The sequence below is a fragment of the Gopherus flavomarginatus genome, chromosome 2 (genome assembly GCF_025201925.1).
Source record: "Gopherus flavomarginatus isolate rGopFla2 chromosome 2, rGopFla2.mat.asm, whole genome shotgun sequence".
Lineage (NCBI taxonomy): Eukaryota > Metazoa > Chordata > Testudines > Testudinidae > Gopherus > Gopherus flavomarginatus.
In genome coordinates, this window is record NC_066618.1 from 227868005 (window position 1) to 227895828 (window position 27824).

The 27824-nt window shown below is 39.5% G+C and overlaps 1 protein-coding gene across 1 annotated transcript in view; it reads right to left on the reverse strand.

Annotated features, from left to right (window-relative positions):
* PXDNL (peroxidasin like) overlaps window positions 1-27824 on the reverse strand; it is a 304433-nt gene that overhangs the window by 152531 nt on the left and 124078 nt on the right. Inside the window, 3 exon segments of the mRNA XM_050941930.1 lie at window positions 5185-5256; window positions 20422-20436; window positions 21104-21116. Coding sequence (XP_050797887.1) covers window positions 5185-5256; window positions 20422-20436; window positions 21104-21116 — 100 coding nt within the window.

A 27824-nucleotide genomic window follows, 5' to 3' on the forward strand; every position in this document is an offset into this window, starting at 1 on the left:
ATGGTGGGGAAGCACTTTTAATATTATGGATTTTCAGATGGCTAGACTGGGCAAAATAGATGCAGCTCTCTTTTAAAGATCAACTGCAGTGTATCTCATAAATAGACAATATATTTTTACATTAAAAAAAGATCAAACCCAAGGCATTCCATTCCCCATTTGATTTAACTACTCACACATTGGTCTATGCCAAAGTTGTTTGGATCTTCAATATCTTCATCAACGACTTAGATGTTGGCATAGAAAGTACGCTTATTAAGTTTGCAGATGACACCAAACTGGGAGGGATTGCAACTGCTTTGGAGGACAGGGTCATAATTCAAAATGATCTGGACAAATTGGAGAAATGGTCTGAGATAAACCGTATGAAGTTTAATAAAGACAAATGCAAAGTGCTCCACTTAGGAAGGAACAATCAGTTTCACACATACAGAATAGGAAGAGACTGTCTAGGAAGGAGTACGGCAGAAAAAGGATCTAGGGGTTATAGTGGACCACAAGCTAAATGTGAGTCAACAGTGTGATGCTGTTGCAAAAAAAGCAAACGTGATTCTGGGATGCATTAACAGGTGTGTTGTGAGCAAGACACAAGAAGTCATTCTTCTGCTCTACTCTGCGTTGGTTAGGCCTCAACTGGAGTATTGTGTCCAGTTCTGGGCACCACATTTCAAGAAAAATGTGGAGAAATTGGAGAGGGTCCAGAGAAGAGCAACAAGAACGATTAAAGGTCTTAAGAACATGACCTATGAAGAAAGGCTGAAAGAATTGGGTTTGTTTAGTTTGGAAAAGAGAAGACTGAGAGGGGACATGATAGCAGTTTTCAGGTATCTAAAAGGGTGTCATCAGGAGGAGGGAGAAAACTTGTTCACCTTAGCCTCTAAGGATAGAACAAGAAGCAATGGGCTTAAACTGCAGCAAGGGAGATTTAGGTTGGACATTAGGAAAAAGTTCCTAACTGTCAGGGTGGTTAAACACTGGAATAAATTGCCTAGGGAGGTTGTGGAATCTCCATCTCTGGAGATATTTAAGAGTAGGTTAGATAAATGTTTATCAGGGATGGTCTAGACAGTATTTGGTCCTGCCATGAGGGCAGGGGACTGGACTCGATGACCTGTCGAGGTCCCTTCCAGACCTAGAGTCTATAAATCTATAAGATTCATATGAATCTATGAATCTTAATCTCACTTACCCATGTTCAGTTTTGGTTAAAATTATTTATTTCCAACTTTACTTACAAATTTTGTTTTGACTGGAGATTGGTATTAGATATATGTTTCCAGTGGCTTAGAGAAATCTGCAGCTGGAGAAAAGAACTCTAAAAAACTAAACATGTCTGATAGCTTTGCAAAATTTGACTCACCCATTCACTCCGGGCAAGTAATTTTTTTTTTTTTTGGACAGGCATGTAAAATATTTATGTCTACTGTCACCAATCAAGGGCAGGCAAGGAGGTTTTGTACAAATATAGGAAAATGTTCATGGCAGCTATTCAAGCCAGCTGGATGTGGATAAATAAATATCTTAGGGATGAAAATTAAAAGTAAGCGTCTACATAAAGGGCACAAGCTTTTGGCACAAACAGTGCGTTTTAAAGCAAAACTATTACTGGGGATTTTTCATTTAATTTGTTTTTCTACAAGTTAAACTAAACAAACAAAACCCAAATATATTTTGTGCAACAACATTTTATAGTTTTAATGATTCCACTCCCTGCCTGCACTATAGCTCATAAGAAAGAGAGAATATGCATTTTTTGCAAAACTCTGATGTTCTTCCACCCACCTGTCATTTAAAAGCTTATCCCTCTTTGCATTTTGCCATTTTTTTCATCCTCCAATTAATGCTGAAGCATCAAAACCCTTCGCATACCACCCACTGCCACTAACAAAACTGGGAAAAGCAGCGCAAGCTTCCTTGGGATGCCTAACCCCACTGCAGTAGTCTAAATGTCTCTCTTTATCAGATCATGATCATTTTGGGCTCTGTCATCCAAGTTCACATCCTGAGCCAAATGCTCCTGTAAACAAATGTTTTCACAGCTACCTGGGGATGTGGAATAGATAAGTGGCCTAGCTGAGAGAAGGGCCAGGGAATCTGTGTCTCCCCCTCTTGGTAAGATTAACAGATAGCTTTTTATAGCCCCCAGTCTGCCCTAAACTTTTTACTAAATGTACATTTTGAAAGGTCATCCCTCCTCCTGCCATTATGAAAAAGGACATAGGGGAATACAATGGACATTTTTCAGGAGCTGATCTCAGATGCCCTTCAGTGATGACAACTGGAAACCGCTGAGTGAATTCATGTACCATTCCTGACTTGAGCAGGATTCAGATAGCTGTGAGAAGGGGCACGGAATGAGCAATGTAGCACTAAAAATGTGTTTTGACTGTGCTTTGATGACATCTTAACCTCAATGGAATGCTAAAGGACATCTGCTAGTGTCCAAAGTCGCCATTTATGTTCTTTTCTCAAAAAAAGCTCAACTTCCTCTTTAGGAGAGATTTCTTCTGTCAAAATGTCTCACTAGCCTATTTTCTTGACATTTTTTTTTAAGCTAAGGATAACTGTAGCAGACCCTATAACATAGAGAACTGTCTGTTGCATAGAGGAAAAGGCCAACATTTGCAAACCTGGGTTCTTAAATCCATTCCACCCTCTGAAAAATCAGGCCAATTTTATATTTGGGAGCCTAAACATGGATTTAGAAGCTGAACTTTAGGCACCCAGGTTTGAACATTTGGGACAGATTTTATTTTTTTTAAATTGTCCCTGAATGAAAGAGAACATACACACAGGCAAATGAAGAAAGTCCATTTAATCTGCCAGATTTCTTCACTGTATTGGGGTAGCATCCTCTTGTGAGGAAACAATGACATCTGGAGGTATAGAAAGGCATGACTAGGCAGTTCAGCAGTGTCCTGATGAAAAATTATGATTAGATTAAAAATAAATAGATAAATGTTGAGCTACTGAACACTCAAATCTAATTATCTGATTTTGTTGAGCTGGACACAAAATTGCAAGGGCATTGATTAAAAACAAATTGAGGGAGGCAGCTTTCCTGGAGTAAAATTTTCCCAGATACAGTTGAGAGAATTACAAAATACCATAAGGGAGAGATTTTCAAAAATTCGTAAAGACTTTGAAAGCACAAGTCCCTTTGAAAGTTAATGGGATATAACTCCAGCTCACATAGGAAACTCACCTTATATGAACAACAGTACCCTAACAGTCTGACTGCAGTAGTTCAACCTGCTACTTGATTATTTCTACAGAATGTCATGACAAGAGGCTCAGGGCCAAATGCTGCCCTGAACTGTGAAGTGGCAGTGCGGGGAAGAGGGTGTATTAATTTGCTATTGTGTACATTATGGTACTATCAAGAAGCCTCAACTATAACACTGGGCATGGTGCAAAACACACAAGAAGAGACAGTCCCTGTTCCAAAAACAGCTTACAACTGGAATTAAGGCAAAATGTGATATGCTAGTGTAGCAAAGTAGGTTGGAGGGAGGAAGAGGGGGGTACTTAGACTGGAAGGTGTGGCAGGAAGGTGACATGAAGATGCAGGTATTTAGACTGACTATATACATCATTTATAGGACTGGGGGTGGGGGTGGGATTTTTCCTCACTTTAAAAGATATAAATTCAGAATAGACAGCAATATAATGGTGGCAGTAGTCTCTACTGGGCACCTGAGTAGCCATTATCAGCTGGCAGTTTACTGGAGACATCACAATAGAAGCAGATACTTAAAAGGGATTTAAAGGAGGGCATGGTTGCTGCTCTACAGATCAGTTCCGTGAGGGTGTTTCATGCATAAGTGATGACATGGAAGAAGGCATGAAGAAATTTATGGGGGAAGCTGACAAAATGAGCAACAATGGTTGGCACCAATGGTAGAGCGGAGTGTGGGAGGAAATATAATATAAAAGAAAGGATACGCATGATGGTGTTAAATTGTGAAGGGGCTCGATTCATTTAGGCACTTCTGAAAATTTTACTCAAGAACAAGAAGCTTGTAACTATTTAACATGGAGGTAAATGGGGGTCTATGAGAGGCCTTTGAAAGGGAGACAATAAGGCTACAGTGACAGGAAGACAACCTTAGCAGCAGCATTTTGAATGGATCTGAAAGGGACGAGTTAGGTGACAGGAAAAGCTTTGACACTGGAGATCACAAGGGCCTGGATGAGAGACTTAGTATGTGTTCAGAGAGAAAAGGGTGAATACTGGAGATCTTACTGAAGAAAAAGTACAAGATAAGGATATGGCTTGGAGGTTGTATTGTATTCTCCTGATATTCCAATTAACATATGGAACACCTACACCAATACATCTAAACATTTAAGCACGCAAAAGTAGTCAAAGTTTTTGTTACTTAAATGTATTACATCTGTTTTAGTGATATATGGAAATGAATGCTAAGTAAGGACAATAAATTCAGAACATAACATTTTCAACTTATGGAATAATTAATGTCTATAACAGCTTTTTTAGGCAGAATTGTTGAGGTAACAATGTAGAGCCATTCATGCAATAATTAGATGTTATCCTGAGAATTACTAGGTTTTAAAAACATGATTCTCAGTAGCTACAGTAATTTCTCATAGTAGATGTCTTTACAATAGCAAATAAGTAATATTCTGCATCTTCTAGCCTAACACAAACAAAATCACCATTTTGCAATGAAAGTCATCTCAAAGCCATAATTAATTTGGAAAATGTTTTAAATGATTATGATTTTCAAGGAAAATATTTACTGATAACTACTGAAAATTGAGACTAGCATATATCAGACTTTGGCTCAGTAGGACTATCATCATTTCATGTGTTATTTTTACCTCATTTTATCATTCGTTTTTCACTGTATGACTATGAAAATGTTTGGCTGGCTATGTCTATGTAGGATGATGTTCATATTTTGTAAGCTATGCAGCTAAAGTACTATAAACATTTGGAAAATGTTTTAATATTTTATCACAGAGAACTATGTAAAAGTTATCCCTGCTGTATATCTTCTCCCATTCCAAGGCAACAGTTGAAGATACATTGTTGCATATTATTATACTCTCTAACTGACTCTGGCTACAGAATTGTAGTTTAATTTAGCTCTCTAATTTTTAAATAAAATCAGGGAATTACACCACAGACATTTCAATCAATTGTATTGTGTTACTTACAGCTGCTCCAATGATCCAAGTCCTTTAAATGCATGCTTGTCTATTGTGTGGATTTCATTCTTGTACAAGTAACTGCAAAAAAAAAAAATTATTGCAATCGGAAATAGAAGACTTGAACACCGCAATAACTTGTCTTCTTTTAGAATTAAGTCATTAAATATATTAAGGACTGTCATAAACGGATAGTTAAGAGTTAATGGAACAGAAGTACTTCATGTCTCTTTTGCCTGTAAAGGGTTAACAATATCAGTGAGCCAGGCTGTCACCTGACCAGAGGACCAGTCAGGGAACAGGATACTTTCAAATCTTGAGGGAAGGAAGTTTTTGTGTGTGCTGTTAGAATTTGGTGGTTGTTCTCTCTGGGTTCTGAGAGTGACCAGACATGCAACCAGGTTTCTCTCCAATCTCCCTGATACAGGTTCTTATAGATTCAAAATAGTAAGTACTAGGTGATAAGGCGAGTTAGGCTTATGTTTGTTTTCTTTATTTGCAAATGTGTATTTGGCTGGAAGGAGTTCAAATTTGTATTTTACTGAAAGGATTTTAATCTGTACTTGTATACTTAGGCTGGGAGGGTATTCCCAGTGTCTATAGCTGAAAGACCCTGTACCTATTCCATTTTAAATTTACAAAGGTAATTTTTACTGTTGTTCTTTCTTTAATTAAAAACTTTTCTTGTTTAAGAACCTGATTGGGTTTTTTTAATTCTGGTGAGACCCCAGGGGGCTGGGGCTGGATCCACCAGGGAATTGGTGGGGAGAAAGGAGGGAAGGGGGAGAGAAAGGTTAATTTCTCTCTGTGTTAGGATTACTTTCTCTCTCAGGGAGAGTCTGGGAGGAGGAGACAGAAGGAGGGGGGAAAGTGAATTTTCCTCTCTGTTTTAAGATTCAAGGAGTTTGAATCACAGTGATCTTCCAGGGTAACCCAGGGAGGGGAAGCCTGGGAGAGGCAACGGTGAGGGAAAGGGTTTACTCTCCTTGTGTTAAGATCCAGAGGGTCTGGGTCTTGGGGGTCCCCGGGCAAGGTTTTGGGGGGGACCAGTGTACAGGCACTAGAATTCCTGGTTGGTTGCAGCACTACAAGTACTAAGCTGGTAATTGAGCTTAGAGGAATTCATGCTTGTACCCCATCTTTTGGATGCTAAGGTTCAGAGTAGGGAATTATACCATGACAAGGACATTACATCATCTCCTGAGTGACAAAGTTAAAAAAAAAAAGTGTTGGATAAACATATCACTATTTTTTTCAAATGCTAAAGTTATCCTATAAAGCATATACAAAATGTATTTAAGGACAACAAGAGAATGTTCAGACTGGATACTTGTTAGCAGAGCTGAGCAAACAATGCACAACAATCTCTCTCACATATTTAGCCTCTAAGACTATGATTTCCTTACATGTATGTTATTAAAAAAAATGGAAAAATATTAAACAAAACATATTTTTGGGTTGATTACACATGCTTATGCCATCCTCTAAATCCACTATTGGAGGCAGGATACCAGACAAGATGAACCAGTGTTTTGAACTAGAATGGCAATTCCTGCATAACTATATTCCCAAATTGTGTTGGTTACTTGTGATTGCTCAGATAAGCTATATTGTATTGTATCTGCACTGAGTGGTTGATCTTACAAGCACTGCTGGTATAAAATTAAGTTTCTGTAAATACCTGAGCAAGAAAATTTCAAATTCACCTTTCAAATTCAAATTCACACAAACATTTGCATGCAAAGAGTTGATTGATTGAATCTTTGTGAAAAGCAAATACAAAGGAGGCATGAGCATAGCCAAAATGAATTCACTTGCTGAATGATAAGAATTTCACTCTTTAATCCTAGCATTTCCTTTTTCTAATCTTAACTATCTAAATATAAATATTGTTGCAGTGACAAAATTTGGGCTACTCAAACAAGGGTAAGGGTAAGAGATTAACAGGAATCAAAACATGATTAGTCATTTATATGAACAACAAGAAAATCAGAGTTACAATAGCAAACAAAAATAATACAATGTTATGACAGGAGTCATGAGGTGCTCTTACACATGGTCTAACAAGTTTGTTTTTTCTTAGCACATTCTTAGTCTGAAGAAATGGTGTAATGTTAGTTTTTGTTATGCAGACATCGTTGAGACAACTGTGGCAGATAGGGGAGTTTGTTTCTTGCTGTCTCTTCTATATTTGGGACGGAGTAGCTTCTTGGGGACCCAGGTCTGCGTATGTTGGCTGACATTTTGGGGGAGCATTTGGGTGCTGTTTGAGACTCCTCTGTTCCAGGACTGGTGTACATGTGTAAATAAACAGGTTATATTAAAAATGCATCCTCACTCCATGTCATTGATTTCTCCTTCACTGGTAAATCAATCTTCTAGGCCTCAAATATCCACCACTACTTGGCAATGGTGTCAGAAGAAGGAGCCACAAGAACAAAGCTTCTGGAAAGAGAAACCCGCATGTTACATGGCATAAGTCAGACTTCCACTGATAGGGGTCAGGAAGAAATCTTGCCCATGGGCAGGATGTCCCTACTGCAGGGTGTAGTAAGAGGCGGCCCTGAGAGAACCCCCAATGACCACAGACTCTAGTAAGGTACAAAGGCACGTCGGCCAGGTTTATTGTCGAAGAGAAACACAGTCTCCAGCTCCCTGGCAAACGAAGTCCAAGGTGCTGCTAAGGTGCAGCTAGCCAGTACTTATGTGCTCCCTGGTAATGGACTCAGCTCAGTCAGTGGCGAGACTTTCCAATGCCCCCTAGGCTGGACAAAGACACTGCCCCAGGGATGCATTCTTATACATGGGTACAAACAAGTTACACTTCACTCCTGATGTATTGAGATGCAACCGCTCTACGTAGCAAGGTACAACCCTTCCACGTAGCAAGGTGCTGCCTCTCACCTTGTACATGTTGGTTTGAACAAAACAACTATCCATCAAATTCTCCTTTTGGCCCTGTCATTGGGATGGATCAGCCTGTTCCTTGTTATCTGTGTGGAGTGTACAAGTATGCGAATGTTCTGCTATCTGGTGTCCAGTACCTTTTAGGTATGTCTCTTTTTGCAGTATCAGCCCTTTCCTTGCCAGCTTCTATGAGCAGGGCCTGCCTCTGGCTCACAGCTTAACTTTGCTTTATGTTAGCAAAGTCTTGACCATTACTTTAGTTCAGGCCTTAGGCCTCATACCAGACCTTGATACCAAGGTTTGTGTCTCAGGGCCTCCTCTTACTACATAGGGTCTCCTGCACCGTCCTCTGAAGAATCTTGTACTGGCTACTATGGGATACAAGCTAATGAGCTACAGAGATAACTGGTCTGATCTAATATGGTAAGTTGTATATTTCTTTGGATATCTTCTAGCATGGTAGATGTAGAGTATGTCTACACTACCCGCCAGATTGGCGGGCAGTGATCAATCTAGCGGGGGTTGATTTATCGCGTCTAGTTTAGACGCGAAAAATCAACCCCTGAGCGCTCTCCCATTGACTCCGGTACTCCACCGCTGCAAGAGGTGCGGGCAGAGTCAACAGGGGAGCAGCAGCAGTCGACTCACCACAGTGAAGACACCGCAGTGAGTAGGTCTAAGTATGTCAACTTCAGCTACATTATTACCTGCCCTCAAGTGTAGACCAGGCCTTAGTCTCCCAACACTAGTACCTATAAACAGGCAGTTGTGGGGATATGCTTTCCCTTAGGCTGCCTCTACCTCTTTCCTGGGAGTTAGTTCACTTGTCTACTCATTTATACCATGCTCTCCCTAAGTATGAGAGTGTCAGCCAAAACTTACAAAAACACAAAGCCAAATTCATATACTGAAAGCTTTATAGGGACTCTGATTTCTTTCCATCCTCTACCAGTAAGTCTTAAAGAATCATTTTTTAAAACTTTCTTGCCTTCCCTTTTTTCCTCTCCCAACTGCCTCTTTTCCCTTTGTTCCCTCTTTTATCCCCATTTTTGTCCTTCAGCATCATATACTGGCATAGTTGCTATTTCTTAGTAACTTTCCTGTTCGTGAAAATGCTATGATGGAAATAGGGTTTAAGCCTTTTCTGCTTCTTAAGTAGAAACAAACAAAATGAATATATTCCTCTCGTTTCCCTTTGACTTCTTCAGAGCAAGGTGAAATACAATCAATCTATCTCCCCAGGGACAGCAGGCTCACAATCTGAGAAATACTGACAAAGGATGACAATTTCAGAAAATAAACATAAAACTATGTGAAAGTTATACAGCATGATATGCCGTCACTAGTACTAAAAGACCTCTTGGCCAAATGAAAACACACCAGACTACAGGACAGCATGCTGCATGTAAAATTATTCATAACAAAGGCCAGAACTACACTACAAAGTTTTGTCAGCATAGCTGTGTTGGTCAGAGTGTGAAAAAACACACACATCCCTAGTGAAATATTTACGCTCGCAAAACCCCCAGCGTAGACACAGCTGTGTCAACAGAAGAGTGCCTTTGTTTGCAGAGATAATGTCATTCGGGGAGATGGTGTTACTATGCTGACAGAAAAAGTGCTCCTGATGGCATATGCTGCACCTGCTGCTATAGCTATGTCAGCAAAGCATCTGTAGTGTAGACAAGGCCAAAGAGTGCATGTGAACTATTGGCTGAATGAAGAGAAAGCAAATTGACTGAACTGCAAATGAAAGTGAGAGTTACTTTTGCAATGTTTGTTAAAAGTCCTCTCTGCAGAAACAAACATGACAATGTTTTGTGTTAATAAAAAGCACCAAAAACCCCACAAATTAATATTTAAGGGAAAATGAAAGGAATCTGCAGCTTACACAAACAGACCCTTTAAAACATATTTCTCTCCCTTGAATTTTGCCAAGTATGGCTGCCATAATAAAATTTCACACTAGGCACTTTCTCAGTTGCCTGAATTACTATGAGAATTGTGGCATGAATTTAAAACATACCATTGTTTTTTAAAAGCTGAGTGTGAAATAGAAAACCAAGTGACAAAATATTATATAGGATTTGGAAGAAAATAAGTTGTGATATTTGTGCAAACTCAAAACCCTCATGGGAGAAATGCATCTAAAGCCTTGAACCGAAACATGAATTTCCAGAAGTCTGAAAATGAACTTAGAATGAGAATTTGGAAAGTTTGAGATAAGGTGGCATTTACATATCTGTTTACCTGAATAGTTAAAGGGCTATTTTTCTATACACTGAGTTGATTAAAGGACTATATGCAACATGAATCTTTTAACATTTATTATGTTATTTGGATTCACAATCATACTGAGAGTTTCAGGAACTTTCATCTGAAAACTATTTTCACAGTACCTTAAGGCTGTTCTCATTTGAAACCTCATGGTTGCACTCAACAACAACAAAATAATAAGCATCACAGACAGTGTAATGGATGCTGGCAGGAGCAAGTTTAATTTTAATAGCAAACAATTCAACCTTAAGGTATCATGAAAACAGTTTTCATATGAAAGTTCCTGAAACTTGTTATTATTGTGAATCCAAAAGGTACTTAACTGAAGGCACATTTTTCATAGACAAAAAACAAAGATTGAATATCACAGTTTTGTCAAACCTTATTTACACATTGGACAGGCATAGAAAAAGTAGAACAAATGAGACTCAGATTCTTCAAATAACCAAAATCACCAGGTGCGCTCAGACATGCAAATTATACTTTCAATGGAAACTAATGAAAGAAGTAGTAAAAAAAGGACAACCCTGCACTGGTGAACTAAGGGCCTGATCCTACACATCTTTGCACCCTGTGCAGCAATTTGCATCTGCGCAAATGCTACAAAATCAGAATGGTACCATTCAGCATTGTTGGTATGCTATGTTGCGCTATACAATTTTTAGTGTGTGCGCAGCCCTTCAAAAGTATTTCTTGAAATCTTCTTGATTTGGTTTTATTCAGAAGCCTGTAAATCATAAACAGCCATTTAATTCTCAATAACAGCAAATTAGAAAATAATAAAGATCATCTGATTGAACCAAAGTACATTTAAATATTTTACCAACATAAGGCAGACTATTAAAACTTTTTTTAGCATTAAGAAAAATTAGAATTGTGTGGAATAATTTTTTTTCCAATTAAACCCCTCTCTTCATGCTTGCAGTCAATAATCACAAAACAATTAGCATCACAGACAGTGAAATTGATGTTGGCAGGAGCAAGTTTAATTTTTAACAACAAACAATTCATATACAAATTATTCACCAAAGCTCTGCACTGCCTGTCTGGTAAATGAAAATTGTAATAATATTTCTGTATTAGAAGGACACTGTTTTCCCTTGAAGTTCGCATGATGGATGAAATCCTGACTCCACTGAAGTCAACAGTAAAATTCTCATTGAGTTCAATGGGACCAGTATTTCATCCAAGGCATTTCCATGAAGGATGGAAATGTAGTTTTTTATTCAGGTATCCTGTCTAGGCACAGATCCTTGAACTACACTGAAAGTAAACTAATCAAGGCAGCTGCATCTGACTGTGTTGGGGAAAATAACTCATTGCACAGACATCAGTATTCCAACAAGCCCTCCACCACACTAAAATGAAACAGTCCTTTTGAGGAGCATATCAGACTTAAGCCCTTCACGTGAACAATTTGTTTTTGTTGTGTTTTTTTTCTTGGTGTTACTGTTAAAAATTGACACCAGAGGCAAGCCTATCCATTTTGGGAAACAAAATGGGTTAGTCTTCAAAACTTCAGCAAAAAGTATTAAATTCTTAAAATAAAGAGGGCACTTCTATGCACTTAAGTGAAAAGGTGCATACAACCATTTTGGTGGATAAAAGATCATAATGGCACCAGAATATAGATTTTATTCCACCCCTTCCATTTTCCACATGCAGCTGTGGGAAGAGTTTCCACCTGCTTGGGGTAAATGTGGTCCCACCTCTTCTGTGACTGCCAGTCAATCAAAATCTTATGTCTTATTCCCCATCAATCACTCCTTGTGTAGTCATTTACACCTGTGCAAAAGGTATGCAAAGCAATACCCATGCTGTATATGGAACCTTAGCTTTGGTGTTTCCTAACTTCTTGATGCATGACCATTCAACCTTAATGTTCCCTTGACATATCATAGGGATATGTTCCATACACAAGTCAGATACAAATGAATACTCTATCCCTGTCTTGTACCAGTTTGAGCTTCAAATGTCTGAATAGTATGCCCCTTTTGCGATTTCTGATATTCAGTTTTTGTTCTGTACAACTAATAATTTAGGTAAAAAAAGTTCTAGTACTGTTCTAGTTCTAGTAAAGTCCTAGTAGGTTCTAGTGAAAAAAGTCTTTATTACTTTTGAACAAATAAGATGAGTTAATAAATGTTTCAAATGTCTGATATGCCTGTGGAGTCATGATTTCCTAGACACATTTCTCTAGGAATTTGGATAATCCAAAGATAAGCTATATTTTGATCTTTCTTTTAGGCTTACTTGGAAATGTTTTCATTCATTGCAGAAATGGAATACATTTAAATGATTAACAATTGAATGTGTTTTATAATCAGGGTTTTATTCAAAGTAATTTTTTCTTAAATATTTCTTTGCTGTAATATTGATATATTACATTTATTCCTGGCAATATTTCCATTATAGTAGTTACAACCTATTTCTAAAATTTGGTTGGTGTATTGTTCATACAGTATCTGTTCAATTTCTGGATGAAATCTTTTGAGATAAATGTGGGAAAATGAGGATGAAAAGTAAAACAATGTTCTCAATAAGGTTATAGAAACAGATCTTATGAGGACACTTTGGTTTTTAAGGTGTGATAAAGAAAGACTCTCAAATGATCATTCAAGAGGAAAGACAGACATCCAGAAGTTCATTATGAGTTACATAAATAATAGTGATGGATAAGCACTGGTGCTGTCATCAGTTAAATCACTGAATGAAAACATGAAACCTGAGGGGGCACAGGAAGAGGGCACAGAGCAGTTATTGTTACTCAATACCAGAATAGCAGATTTACACATTTCAAGTCAGACTATCACATTGTTAAGATAGATAATTATTTTACCTGTTCCTGGTTTATTTTTTAATTGGAAAACCAGTGAATTAAATACAATGAAATGTGAGTTAAGGAATGTATCATGCATATTTTACATATCTATGTACCTGAAGGACACCTATCACCAACACCGCACTATCTGAGAACCTCCCACATATTTAAAAATAGATAAAACATAATGTCAGTCTCTCTTTCTTCCTTTCTAGGACAAATAACTTATTAGGTTGTTATAAGCTTTTAAGTGTGTGTACGTGCACACATGCATGTGTGTATAGAATTTTACTAAGAAAAGCTATACTGGAAAAAAGTTTGTGAATTTGTTCTGAAGGTGGGAAGGTCTATGTTCGGTCTTATAACTTGCCAGAGATGGTTCCATAGACTTGGTCTAGCACCCATGAAATGATTGTCTCCTACATTTATGAGCCTTCCCCACTGGTCAACTGTTTCAAAGTTCCAGTGGAATATGGCTAATCAAATCAGAGACTTTGAATATTAAGGTACAGAGAATGAACTGGAGTTTGTATTCTCTATATGGTGCCTTTCATTTCGAAGTTCATGAAGGGACTTTACAAACTGTATACAGACCATCCTGCCATTGAAATGCAGCAACTTCTACAGTGAAGCACAGCAAACAGTAATAAATCCAACAGTTTAAGAAATGAAGAACAATACCATAGCCATAGTGAATTCATGTACTGTCAAGGCTGTGCCATGAGCAGCCTGTGTGCACCGGTTAGTTACCAAGTTGCAGATGGAAGTCAAGTAGTGGAGTCAGGGTTGAACAGGATCAGGATACCACAAAGTCAAGATCAGGTAAAATGTAACAGATAGCAGACACGTTGCAGAGTTTGGGGACAAACCAGAGTCAGAAGCTAGAGTCTAGGGTCCACAGTAAGGCAAGGGCTGGAGCGGAAGCAAGCAGGTGGTCTGTGCCATTGCTCAGTTAGCTTCCCATGATGGCTTCCTGGTTTATATACCAGGATAAGACAACCAGTGGGATGTAGGGGGCCGCCGCTCAGGCCAAGCTGGGCTGTACTTCCTGCAATACCTTGCTTCACATGGTCCTCCAGTAGAAACCCACCCTGAGCTACCAATGATGATGCAGAAGCATTGATGGCCCAAGAACCCTCATAGTTCCAGGTTCTAGTCCTGCAGGTTATTATATGTAGGTACAGAATCTTAGAAATGTAGGGCTGGAGACAACCCCAAGAAGTCATCAGATCCAGATCCCTGTGCTGAGGCAGGCCAGGTAAACCTAGACCATCCTGACAGGTGTTTGTGTAACCTGTTCTTTAAAAGCTCCAGTGACGGGGATTCCACAACCTCCCTTGGAAGCCTATTAAACTTTAGCCAAAACACTGACTAAACCCTCTACTTTTGTGAAAGATACCATAGCATTTCTACCAATTTGATGTGGTCAGGGCTTCCATTTTACATCTTGAACAGAAGACTGCACGCTCCAGCAGCACAACACTACCTAGCCTTACGGTATGGCATCTGTTCAGGATTGACTGAAAGGAAAGAATGGCTCATAGTACTCAAGTGCTCCTAAAATGTGACACACAGAAGTGCTGACATGAATCATCTTTATTTTTCTAGATCTAATTACAAGACATGGGTCAGGATTACAAAAGACTAACTCCATCACATGGCAGGGGTCAGGATCCACATACTCCACTGGCTGTTTTTACACAATCCAATGACTGACCCAACCTGATCTTGTTTAGATAATGAGATTTAATGCACATCTCAACAAACAGAGACATAATTACAGCCCTGTATGAAGTCAAGCCACATACAGTTTGCAGCGTATACAGCTGCTGAGTCTATTTAAAGTGCCTGCTTAAAACATCAAGGATCTCTCTATAAAGAATCAATTCCTGTGAAGCAGCAATCTCAGGTGTGTTCACAGAGGTTTGAAGGAGTAATTAAAGTGTGAAGGGCATCACTGTTTACCATGGTTCAGCCACCTACACAGACTAGTAGAATGATTAATGAAAAAAAAAAAAACAGTCAAGAAGAATGGAATTTAAGTATAAGACGAAAAGTGGCAGAGGAATAAATTACACAAGACCTATTCATGCAGAGTTTGAGTCTTCAGGGAAAAAGGGAGCTGTACTAATACACTGCAAAGAGTTGCTGAATATGCAAAACAAATATAGACTTTTTTTCTGGCAAGTATTTCTAATATTTTTTTTAAAAATAAAACTAAGACAAGGCCAGGGGGGAAGTCTACCCTTGCTATTCCAAAACTCAGCACCTTGAAGGATCATTCCTTTTTCTTGGCCGTTAAGTTTTGGCATACATTTTTAGCTCTGCATTTTAGAACTAGGACATACTGGGACAGTAAGGGGGAATTTTCTGAAGTAACAGCCTTCCTTTGGGAATGGGTTGTGTTTCTGCTACTGCTGAAAGAGGGAAAGAATATCTATTGTTCTTGGCTCTTTTTACCCCATCTCTTTCTTTGTCCTTTGGTTCTGAGAGGTTGTTTTCTGTATTTTTCCCCTTTAATAATCTTTGCCTGTTGCCAGAGCTGAACAAACTCCCTGTGGACGATCTTCAAAGTGAGATATATGAAGTAAGAGGAGATGCACCTTTTACAGAACATAATGACTTTGAGCAATACAAAGTCACTTGTGATTTTGCAGTGCTGCAGAAGCACAAATGAGCACCTCTGAATTTGACAGCAAAGTCTAATAGAAAGTCTGCATACATTAGACTTATCCTTTGCATTTTCTTCCTAAAGCAAACACCTGTATTATTCCTTGAAACAACTGATGACATCACATTCCAGCATGCAAGCCACTACTTAACTAATGAAAAGGCCTCTCACCTACAGAGGCAGAATGGCCTAGTAGATACAACACTAAACTAGAACTCAGGAGACCTGGGCTCTATTCCTGTCTTGACTGTTTGGTGTTCTTGGGTAAGTCAGTTCACTGTTCAGGACCTCAGTTTCCATATCTGTAAAATAAAGGTAACGAGATGGACCTTCTTTGTAAAATGCTTTGAGATGTACTGATGAAAAGTAATATTATAAACAATAAAACACAAAGAGATCAGAAATACATCCTCACTATACCTTATACCACACAGACATGGAGCCTTATTCACCCTTGTCCTGCATATTGTATCATCATTTACACCAATGAAAAGTAAGTGCAAAACTATCAGGTTAGCATAATAGCATAGTGTAAATGACTGCACAAAATGCAAGGGAACAGTTAACCAATCTCATTGTACCCAACTTTCTCCTACGAAGTACGTCCGATCTAGAATATTGGAGGTTTTTTCATCAAAGTGCATACGATAAATGATTAATGAGAAAGAAAAAAATAAACCTCTGTCCACTGACTGATAGAGAAAAGAGTGAACAAAAAACAGCTGCAAATCATCAACCAGCAAATCAGAAGGATTTGGAAAATGGGTGTAGAAAGAGAATGTAATTTTAAATGATAGTTTATGAACAAAAAACTTTCATTATAATTCATAGGAATTTACAAGTTTTGTTCTTGTTGGAAATAATGAAAATAGATCCTAAATGTTACTATGACAGTTTATTTCTAGCAGAAAATTTTCACTATTCATTTGGGCTTTGTTTCAGCATGCTGCAAAGTGAGTTACCTGCACACTCCCCGTTCACGTTAAGAGAAATATGGGTGAAAAATCTCTGCACCACTTTGAAAACATATCCCCTTGTCTCCAAATCATAAAGAAAAAACAATCACAGTCATGTTTTGTACCAGATCAAAGATTTGCAGTGATCAGCTACTCCAAAGTCTAAACATGACAACAAACTAATTCGGAAATATCCCCCCAAAATGATATTTCATCCTTTATGGCAGCCAAGCTTATTCTCACCCTCAGAAACATGATTAAACTAATGGTAAACACAGGAACACTTGGATGGGTAGAAAGGTCAAATTTAATGCTGAACATCTGAAAAACATGTTCAATTCTGATTAGTGTGCAATGAAGCCTACAGCCTACACAAAAAAACCTATGTATTCTCCTTGGAGGTTTATGAAGTGTCTCCAGTGAATTTTTTTTAAAATGGAAATGACAAAAGCATTGGAAATATTCTTTATTAAACATGCTGATGTGTTTTAGGGTGTGTGTAATCAGATTAGTGATGTGATGTTCCATTTGACAAAGTGAGATGAACTGTATGTTTGCACTATTTACTACACACCCTGTTATTTTTCTTTCCTGCCCAGGACTTTCTAACGCTTAAAAAGAAATGTAAGCATCAGTATAGGTGAAAGAAATGAACGAAAGAAACGAACATCTGAGAACTAAGAATAGTTGCCAAAGAACTGTAAGCAGACAGGCTTGTATTACCTATGTATTCGTGTGTTCCATCCTCAGAGCTATGTCATTCTGTATCAGGCCAAATATAGCTTATGCGCTATGGCTCAGATCGAGCAAAGCAAAGATGAATTAATGACACATATGCTTAACATTAAGCTTGTGCTGCTGGATTGAGGCCTATATTGGCCCAAGAGCCGCTTGTTTCTGATCTTAGCTGTTCTATTTCATGGCATACAAACAGAGAAGCAAATAAAGGCAAATACTCTTGCTGACAGGTTGCAATATAACTCTACCCTTTTGCTGAGCATTCAGACAGACAACACACAAGAACCCAAATGTCATAACTTTCCTACTCAGATCTGAACCTTAGAGTTCAGAACATGAGAAGCTAGCATGAAACCTCCAAACTTAATTACCAGCTTTGATCTGATATCGCTGCCACCAGCCAGAAAAATTCCAGTGTCTGGCTCACTCTGGTCTCCCCAAAACCTTCCCTGGGGAACCCCCAAGACTCAGATGCCCTGAGTCTCACCACAAAGGGAAATAACCCACTTCCCTTCTCCCTCTTCCCCTCCAGGTGTTCCCTCCCTGGGTTCCTGGAGAGATATACAGATTCAAGCTCCATGAATCTAAACAAAGGGATTCCACCCTCTTTACCTCTTCCCAGATTTCCCCGCCCTGGGTACTCTGGGAGATTCCCTGCTTCAAGTCCTTGAAACACAAGTACCGAGAGATCTAATCTCTCTCCCCCATCACCCAGAGGGTATGCAAAGTCAGGCTTAGTAAATCTAACACAAAGAGATTTTCCCCCTCCCTTCGTTTCTTAGCCTTAACCAGTGAAAAACATTCAAACAGGTCTTAAAAAGAAAGCTTTATATAAAAAGAAAGAAAAAGAAATAAAATTGGTCTCTGTATCAAGGTGACAATATCCAGGGTCAATTGCTTAAAGGAAAAATGAACAAACAGCCTTATCCAAAAAGAATACAATTTTAAACATTCCAGCAACTACACACATCTAAATACAAAAAAAAACAATATAAACCTATTGTCTTACTATCCTTGTACTTACAACTTGGAAACAGAAGATTAGAAAGCCTGGAGATTCCTGTGGTCACTCTCAGAGCCCAGAAAGAGAACAGAACAAGACCAAGGACTCACACCCAAAACTTCTCTCCACCCAGATTTGCAAAAGTCTTGTTTCCTGATTGGTCCTCTGGTCAGGTGTTTGGTTCCCTTTGTTAACCCTTTACAGGTAAAAGAACATTAACCCATAGCTATCTGTTTATGACACCAAAAAAAACACAGAGAGAAAACATGCTGTTTCCTTAGCCAGTGATGCACAACTCACCCCAGCTTGCTGTAAGCTGGCTCTCTCAAGACTTACTCTGCTCTGCACACTTTGCCTCAGAACCCCTTAGCTGTCCCTCCCTGCTCCTGCAATTTCAGTTCCAACACAGTCCTCCAGGATGGGACCAAAGACTGGTCCAAAAAGGAACAGGCAAAGGAATAGCCCAAGAGGAGGGCTGAAGGCTCTTCTGTTTTGGGGCATTTTGTGAATTTTCAGTTGTACCTTCTTGTTACCCTGGAAGGAGAACTGAACTTTATGTGACTTGGCCAAAGGTTTGAACTATGGAGGACCCAGTGAGAGGCAGATGGGCTGCAAGGACCCCATGTAGCCGCTAACCCTGACAAAAGGGTGCACTGCGGCTGGTGAGAACACTACGGCAGAGTCCGATGGGTCTCTTTGACAGTGGGATCTATCTGCTGCGTGAAGGAAACAAACCTGTGCAGGGAAACTCATAGGTTTTAAAGTCCAATGCCTTTGCCACTCAGTTCACACAGCTCTCAAATAATTGCAATTGTGTGATATTGCCCAAAGTGTGCTAAGAACTCAAACACACACAGTCCCATCCAGAAGAGTTTACAATCTAATCACAATTGCTCTTTGCTGATTATATATGAAAACTTCCAAGAATGTTCAGTAACTGAACAAAGTTTGTAATTAGAAAGCCAGATTTTCAGTTCCACTCCAGCCCTTTCGCTGCTGTTCAGGCAGCATAACAGGGACAGCAGAGAATTCCCCTTTTGGAAGGGATTCTCATAAAGATGGCAGCAGCCGCCACCTTTACCCTGCATGGTTTAGAGGACATAGCATGGCAGGGTGGGGAGGGGAACATACTGGACCGCCACTCTGCTGATCCTCAGCTGGTATATGGTCCATAAGGGAGCAGCTCCTAGGCTGCCCTAACTCTTTGAGGGGAGCATCCGGCCCTGAGTCATACTTTAATGAGTTACTTTGTACTGACAAAAAGCGTGAGGACTGCATATATATTTTATTTGGCTGATCTCAGAAATCCAACTACCATTTCTACCTCACAGATGCTCCGGCACTACAAGGGTGATAAGCCAAGTATATAGTAGTTTCTCATGCAATAATACATAAGTTGTTTCTGAAGAAGTGTAAACTGCATTACAGTGGTTAATTTCCACAATGATTTGGTAATTCATGAAACTGCACTCAATAGAAAGGATTCATCTGTTTTTATTATTTTCTTTCAAGACAAGGAGTAGTCAAAACACAGACAGACAATGACATCAAGTGTTGGCACTCTAATTTCAAGAGCGCACTCAACTTGATAAACTTCTGTTTTCACTTTAAAAGTATTCAGACTTCATAGCATTTGACTCACACCGCATATTGCCAGCACATTTTTCAGTTAACATAGCCTCATTGAATTTCAATAGCTTGACACACACAGTCCCTTGGTTGCAATCAGCAAATTGCCATACATTATGTACAGTAGCATGACAAACAAATTCATATGTTTAAGTCATCATCAGAAATATTCATCAACTGCTCAGAAACAAAATGAACCAGTTTTCTGGAAAACACTTAATGATTGGGAAAATGGCCTAAATACATCATTCTAAGATTCCTAACACATTAAATGAAGTTGTCCATGTAGATGTATAGAGACATAATTTTAAAGGGACTTTCAATTTTACAAGTACAATTAACTGGAAGTGGAATTAAAAGCAGAAGCAAATGCTAACATTCAGATATTTAATTATCTGATTTCAAATTACACCCACAAAACTGCAGGCGGCTTCTCAATACAATAGCTCAAAAGATCTCAAACCTGCAGAAGCTGACATTACTAGCACCTATCATGAGTGCAGACTTTTCACTGTTTTATAAGCTGTCACAAAAGCTAATGAGGTATTGCAATCACTCCATCTCAGGCAAGCACAATGGTCATTTGAATACCATGTGATACTACATTAACCCACTAGTCAGCTTCTCTACAGACACCAGGGAAGTTTGGCCAGTGGAAAGACTGAACATGTAATTCTTAGGGTCAGTGGTAGGATGGTGAGGATCTACTAGCCCTATAAGAAACCACAGGGGCTCAGAAGGAATTGGAAAAGGGGAAAGAGACCTATACTGGGTCATGATAACTAACATTTAAACAGCTTGAAATAAAGTCTTGCCTCTACTCTTGTTGAATCAACCAGGCAAGTTACTAACAACTTCAACAGGACTTTATTTTTACAGTGGAAACCTCTGTACCAAACTGCTGCTGCACCCTCCGTAACTCTCACTCAGCCTCCTCAACTCCTCCCCTCTCCTTCCTGTTTCCTGTCCTTTCACACTCCCAACAGCCAGTGCTCTCAGTTCTAATAATTGCAAGCACATCTAAATGTCACAACTCTGCCCACCTAACTGAGCTGGGATTTATTTAAAGATTCTAAAGCTCACAGCTGATTTTATTCAGTGGCAATTATGTCCCTTGCTCTGATGTGTTGATCAAGGAGCGACACTCCCAATTTCTTCTAACTACTAGAGGAACAAGCGTCTGCTCCTTGGTTCCTCTCCTACTCAGAGTTGGATGATTAGGGAGAGGAAAAAAAAGGAAGCAAAAGGCATAGAAAACCGCATGCTACATTTGTGCTCCTCAGAGAGGGTGAAGGTGCTGGCCTGTTCCCTGCTACACTGCCTATTGGTTATAGAAAAGCTATAGCCCAGAATCATTGGCAAGGAAGGTGTAGGAAAAATAAATTAAAATGACATCCTCCTCCTGACCAAAGGTGCAGAATATGAACCTCTTGACACTAACACCTTGTTCCACCAGCTAAACAAATGCAAAAGGAACTTGCTTTGATCCACCAGAGTGTGCAGCCCTGCCCACCGCCCCACTTTAACACATTATATCTGAATTCATGTTATATCGGGTCACGTTATATCGGGGGAAAAGGTGTACCTCCAAACCTGGAAGAAGTGTGGAGAGCAATTAAGATGGAGAACAACAAGGCATCTGGGGTTGATGGAATCCCTGTAGAAATTTACAAGCAGAAGAGCTCATCTCACAGCTACACACTCCTGTTCTGAAAATCTGGATCCATCAGAAAATCCCAGATGAACTTAAATGCTATGATTGCGCACTTCCCATATCTTGGAAGCCACGTCTCACAGACAGCTGATATTGATGAAGAAATCCAGTGCAGACTCAAATGTGGAAGCTGAGCTTTTGGACATCTGATAACGAGGGTGTCTGAAGATTGCAACATCAGAGCCAAAACCAAAACTCATGATGTATAAAGCTGTTGTGATCCCCACCCTACTGTATGGGGATGAAATGTGGACAACATGCAGGAAACATCTTAAAGCTCTGAAGTAGTATCAATGCTTTATATGCAAGATTCTCCTAAACAAATGGGTTGATAGCTGTATTAACATCAGCGTCCCCTCACAAGCCAATATCACAAGCATTGAAACTATGATTATTTATCATCAACTTTGCAGGGCATGCCATGTCATCTGGATGCCTGCTTCCACACTGCCAAAACAAGGTCTTTTACTCTAAACTCAGCCAAGGGAAATGCACAAGAGGAGGGTAGAAAAAAAATGGTACAGGCTAATAATCAAGGCTAATATGAGGAAATGCAACATTGACAACTTGTGGGAACGTATAACCCAGGACCAACAACAATGGAGGAACTGCTTGAGGCAGGAAACTCAGCACTTTAAGAATCAGATGTGTCTACATATAACAGAAAAATGGAAGCAATAGAAAGAGCTGCTATGGCCCGAACCACTACCCCAGATTCACCTGCCCTGCTCAAAAACATGTCTCCAATGTGGCAGTCTGTGGCTCCAGTATAGGCCTTATCAGCCATTGGCGGTCCCATAGATAATTTGAAATGGACAATCCATGAAATAATCATCCTCGACCTTGAGGGATTTCCAGTGATAACTCCATAAGTAGTCCAATTAAAATCAGTGGAAGTTGGGATGAAGGTGAAGACACTGTCATCAACAGCAGAATCCTGATTGAGGAGTTCTAATGAAGTACTTAGGAAGTTACTACTAAATTAGACTCATAGACTTTAGGGTCAGAAGGGACCAATATGATTATCTAGTCTGACCCCCTGCACAAAGCAGGCCACAGAACCCTACTCATCCACTTCTATAACAAACCCCTAACCTATGTCTGAGTTATTGAAGTCCTCAAATTGTGGTTTGAAGACTCAAGCTGCAGAGAATCCACCAGCAAGAGACCCATGCCCCAAGCTGCAGAGGAAGGCGAAAAACCTCCAGGGCCTCTGCCAATATGCCCTGGAGGAAAATTCCTTCCCGACCCCAAATATGGCGATCAGCTAAACCCTAAGCATGTGGGCAAGACTCACCAGCCAGCATCCAGGAAAGAATTCTCTGCAGTAACTCAGATCCCATCCCATCCAACATCCCATCACAGAACACTGGGCATACTTATCTGCTGATAATCAAAGATCAGTTGCCAAAATTAAGCTATCCCATCATACCATCCCTTCCATAAACTTATCAAGCTTAGTCTTAAAGCCAGATATGTCTTTTGCCCCCCACTACTCCCCTTGGAAGGCTGTTCCAGAATTTTATTCCTCTAATGGTTAGAAACCTTAGTCTAATTTCAAGTCTAAACTTCCTAGTGTCCAGTTTATACCCATTCGTTCTTATGTCTACATTGGTACTAAACACAAATAATTCCTCTCCCTCCCTAATATTAATCCCTCTGATATATTTATAAAGAGCAAGCATATCCCCCTCAGCCTTCTTTTGGCTAGGCTAAAGAAGCCAAGCTCTTTGAGTCTCCTTTCATAAGGCAGGTTTTCCATTCCTCGGATCATCCTAGTAGCCCGTCTCTGAACCTGTTCCAGTTTGAATTCATCCTTCTTAAACATGGGAGACCAGAACTGCACACAGTATTCCAGATGAGGTCTCACCAGTGCCTTATATAACGGTACTAAACACCTCCTTATCTTTGCTGGAAATACCTCGCCTGATGCATCCTAAAACAGCATTAGCTTTTTTAACGGCCATATCACATTGGCGGCTCATAGTAATCCTGTGATCAACCAATACTCCAAGATCCTTCTCCTCCTCTGTTGCTTCCAACTGATGTGTCCCCAATGTATAACTAAAATTCTTATTATTAATCCCTAAATGCATGACCTTGCACTTTTCACTATTAAATTTCATCCTATTACTATTACTCCAGTTTACAAGGTCATCCAGATCTTCCTGTATGATATCCTGGTCCTTCTCTGTGTTAGCAATACCTCCCAGCTTTGTGTCATCCTCAAACTTTATAAGCACATTCCCGCTTTTTGTGCCAAGGTCAGTAATAAAAAGGGTAAATAAGATTGGTCCCAAAACTGATCCTTGAGGAACTCCACTAGTAACCTCCTTCCAGCCTGACAGTTCACCCTTCAGTACGACCTGTTGGAGTCTCCCCTTTAACGAGTTCCTTTTCCACCTTTCAATTTTCATATTGATCCCCATCTTTTCCAATTTAACTAATAATTCCTCATGTGGAACCGTGTCAAATGCCTTACTGAAATCGAGGTAAATTAGATCTACTGCATTTCCTTTGTCTAAATAATCTGTCACCTTCTCAAAGAAGGATATCAGGTTGGTTTGGCACGATCTACCTTTAGTAAAACCATGTTGTAATTTGTCCCTATTACCATTGACCTCAATGTCCTTAACTACTTTCTCCTTCAAAATTTTTTCCAAGACCTTACATACTACAGACGTCAAACTAACAGGCCTATAGTTACTCGGATCATTTTTTTTCCCTTTCTTAAAGATAGGAACTATGTTAGCAATTCTCCAGTCCTATGGTACAACCCCCGAGCTTACCGATTCATTAAAAATTCTTGCTAATGGGCTTGCAATTTCATGCGCCAGTTCCTTTAATATTCTTGGATGAAGATTATCTAGGCCCTCCGATTTTGTCCCATTAAGCTGTTTGAGTTTGGCTTCTACCTCAGATGTGATAATATCCACCTCCATATCCTCATTCCCATTTGTCATCCTTCCATTATCCCTAAGCGCCTCACTAGCCTTACTAAAGACTGAGGCAAAGTACTTATTTAGATATTGGGCCATGCCTAGATTATCCTTAACCTACATTCCATCCTCAGTGTTTAGCGGTCCCACTTCTTCTTTCTTTGTTTTCTTCTTATTTATATGGCTATAGAACCTTTTACTATTGGTTTTAATTCCCTTTGCAAGGTCGAACTCTACATGGCTTTTGGCCTCTCTCACTTTATCCCTACATGTTCTGACCTCACTAAGGTAGCTTTCCTTGCTAATCTCACCCTTCTTTCACTCCTTGTAGGCTTTCTGCTTTTTCTTAATCACCTCTCTGAGATGCTTGCTCATCCAGCTTGGTCTACAACTCCTGCCTATGCTTTTTTTCCTCTTTCTTGGGATGCAGGCCTCTGATAGTTTCTGCAGCTGCGACAAAGTAATTCCAGGCCTCCTCCTCATTTAGATCCACAAGTTCTTCAGTCCAATCCACTTCCCTAACTAATTTCCTTAATTCTTTAACATTAGCCCTTTTGAAGTCAAAAACCCTAGTCCCAGATCTATTTTTGTTTATCTTTCCATCTAGTTTGAACTGACTTAGTTCATGATCACTCGCACCAAGGTTGTCCTTTACAACCATTTCTTCTATGAGGTCCTCACTACTCACCAAAACCAAATCTAAAATGGCATCCCCTCTTGTTGTTTCTTCAACTACTTGGTGAAGAAATCCATCTGCTATCACATCCAGAAAAATCTGAACCCTATTATTCTTGCTAGCACTTGTACTCCAGTCTATATCTGGGAAGTTGAAGTCTCCCATGATCACACATTTCCCATTAGTGTTTACTTCATTAAAAACATTAAAGAGGTCTCTATCCATATGCAAATCAGATCCTGGCGGTCTGTAGCACACCCCAAGCCCTATCTCAGGGGAGGCTCTAGTAGCTTTCTTTCCCAGTGTGATTTTTGCCCAGACAGACTCTGTCTTGTCCATTCCATCACTTCTTATTTCTTTACAGTTAACCTCATCATTGATATACAATGCTACTCCACCACTTTTGCCTTTATTTCTGTCTTTCCTAAACAGCACATAGCCTTCAATACCTGTACTCCAGTCATGACTACTATTCCACCATGTTTCTGTTATCCCTATAATATCCGGTTTCACTTCCTGCACCAGTAGCTCTAGTTCCTCCATTTTGTTCCCTAGGCTCCTCGCATTAGTGTACAGACATCTTAATTTTTGTCATTTGGCTTCACTGACATTCTTTACTCTGTTAGGCACAGACATTCTACCACCAGCATCACCTGTTAGTCTGGTATCTATACTACCCTTCCTCCTTATGTCAATTCTTCTGTCCATGGCTGTATCCCCTCTTACTTTGTTTTCTTCACTCTCAAGGTTAAATTCCGGTGTGGAGATCACCTGGACATCTCCCAACCATCTTCCCCAAATTCCTAGTTTTAAGATCTCTTAATCAGTTGGGCAAGCCTCCATCCTAGGAGTCTATTTCCCTCCTTACTCAGGTGAAGTCCATCCCGAGAGAACAGTCTTCTGTCTATAAATGCTTCCCAGTGGCCATACATCCCAAAGCCCTCCTTATAGCACCATTGCCTGAGCCATCTGTTGATCGCCATAATCTTGTTACACTTTTGTTGCCCTTCTCTAGGAACCGGCAGAATCCCACTGAAGTAAGGGTATCAGAATCTTCCCTTACATCATTATACTATCAGGACTTTTCTTTTTTTAATGTGCTAATGCTAGTTTAGTATCCAATCCCTGATAAAAATCAGGTGGCCCCACTTGCTGTTATCAGTAAGGAAATCTCAATTCTTTTAAACCAACTTTTTTTTTCTAAAATAGCTTTCCTTTAATATGTCACATGTGTAAAACTTGGCCAATTTTTTTAATGCAACCTCAATGAAGTCAGTAGAATTATGGAGGTAACTGAGGGCAGATTTTGGCCCAGTACGCAGTAGTGTCATTTATTACAATGTTTTAATTTATGAGTTTAGGAAGATGTGCGCAGCTCTCTGCGTGGCTCCACTTCTTATGAGGAATGTGATCATTTCAAATCTGTGCCAGTGAAACTTTACACCATCCCCAATGGATTTAGTATTATTCATTTTAGCATTATAACTGCCAAAAAAATCATCATTCTGAGACACAACTCTAGCCCGATATAACACTGTCCTCAGGAGCCAAAAAATCTTACCACATTATAGGTGAAGCCATGTTATATTGAACTTGCTTTGATCCGCTGGAGTGCGCAACCACCCCGGAGCACTGCTTTACCATGTTATATCAGGGTAGAGGTGTATTTCCAATTCTTGGTCTTGGGCAAGAATGAATCTGAAAGGTTTGAGCAAAATCTGCCAGTTCTCAAATGATGTGAGAATGAAAATCCCAACTAATAAATATCAATTATAACATACAGGAAAAGTGTGATTCACATGTTTGAAGTTAGAAACTATCAAGTCTTCTCCTCCTCCAACATAGGTCTTAAACTCCGTCCAGTGGAATTGTCCAGGGCAGTTAGGCAAATGAGAAAAAATTCAGATTATTCCGCCTCAAGTTAGGTTAAATTAGAGTCCATAACTACCCAGTGAGAGGAAAAAAAACAGATTTTTAGTGAGCAAAACAAAAGTTAAGATTTCAGTTAAAGATGCATCCTTTGCTTGAAAAATGTATATTCATTAATATTGGTGGTTTGCAAGGGCAGGAAGTCAGAAGGTTGAAATTCCTCCTAGCTGTGACCAAAATCATAGGTAAATAGGGCCAGTGAAGTAGTAGTAGCTTCAAAGTCAAAGGAGAAGATAAATATATCTACAGCATGGGTGCCTTTTTGCTTTTGTGCTTCATGTGGCTACTTCTTTTAACTATCCCTGTGATCAGCTCTAAGGGGAAAAAAAATAGAAAAACAGAAGCAAAAAGTGCCTCAGGATAGTAAGTCAGGGGTCTACTGTAAAAAA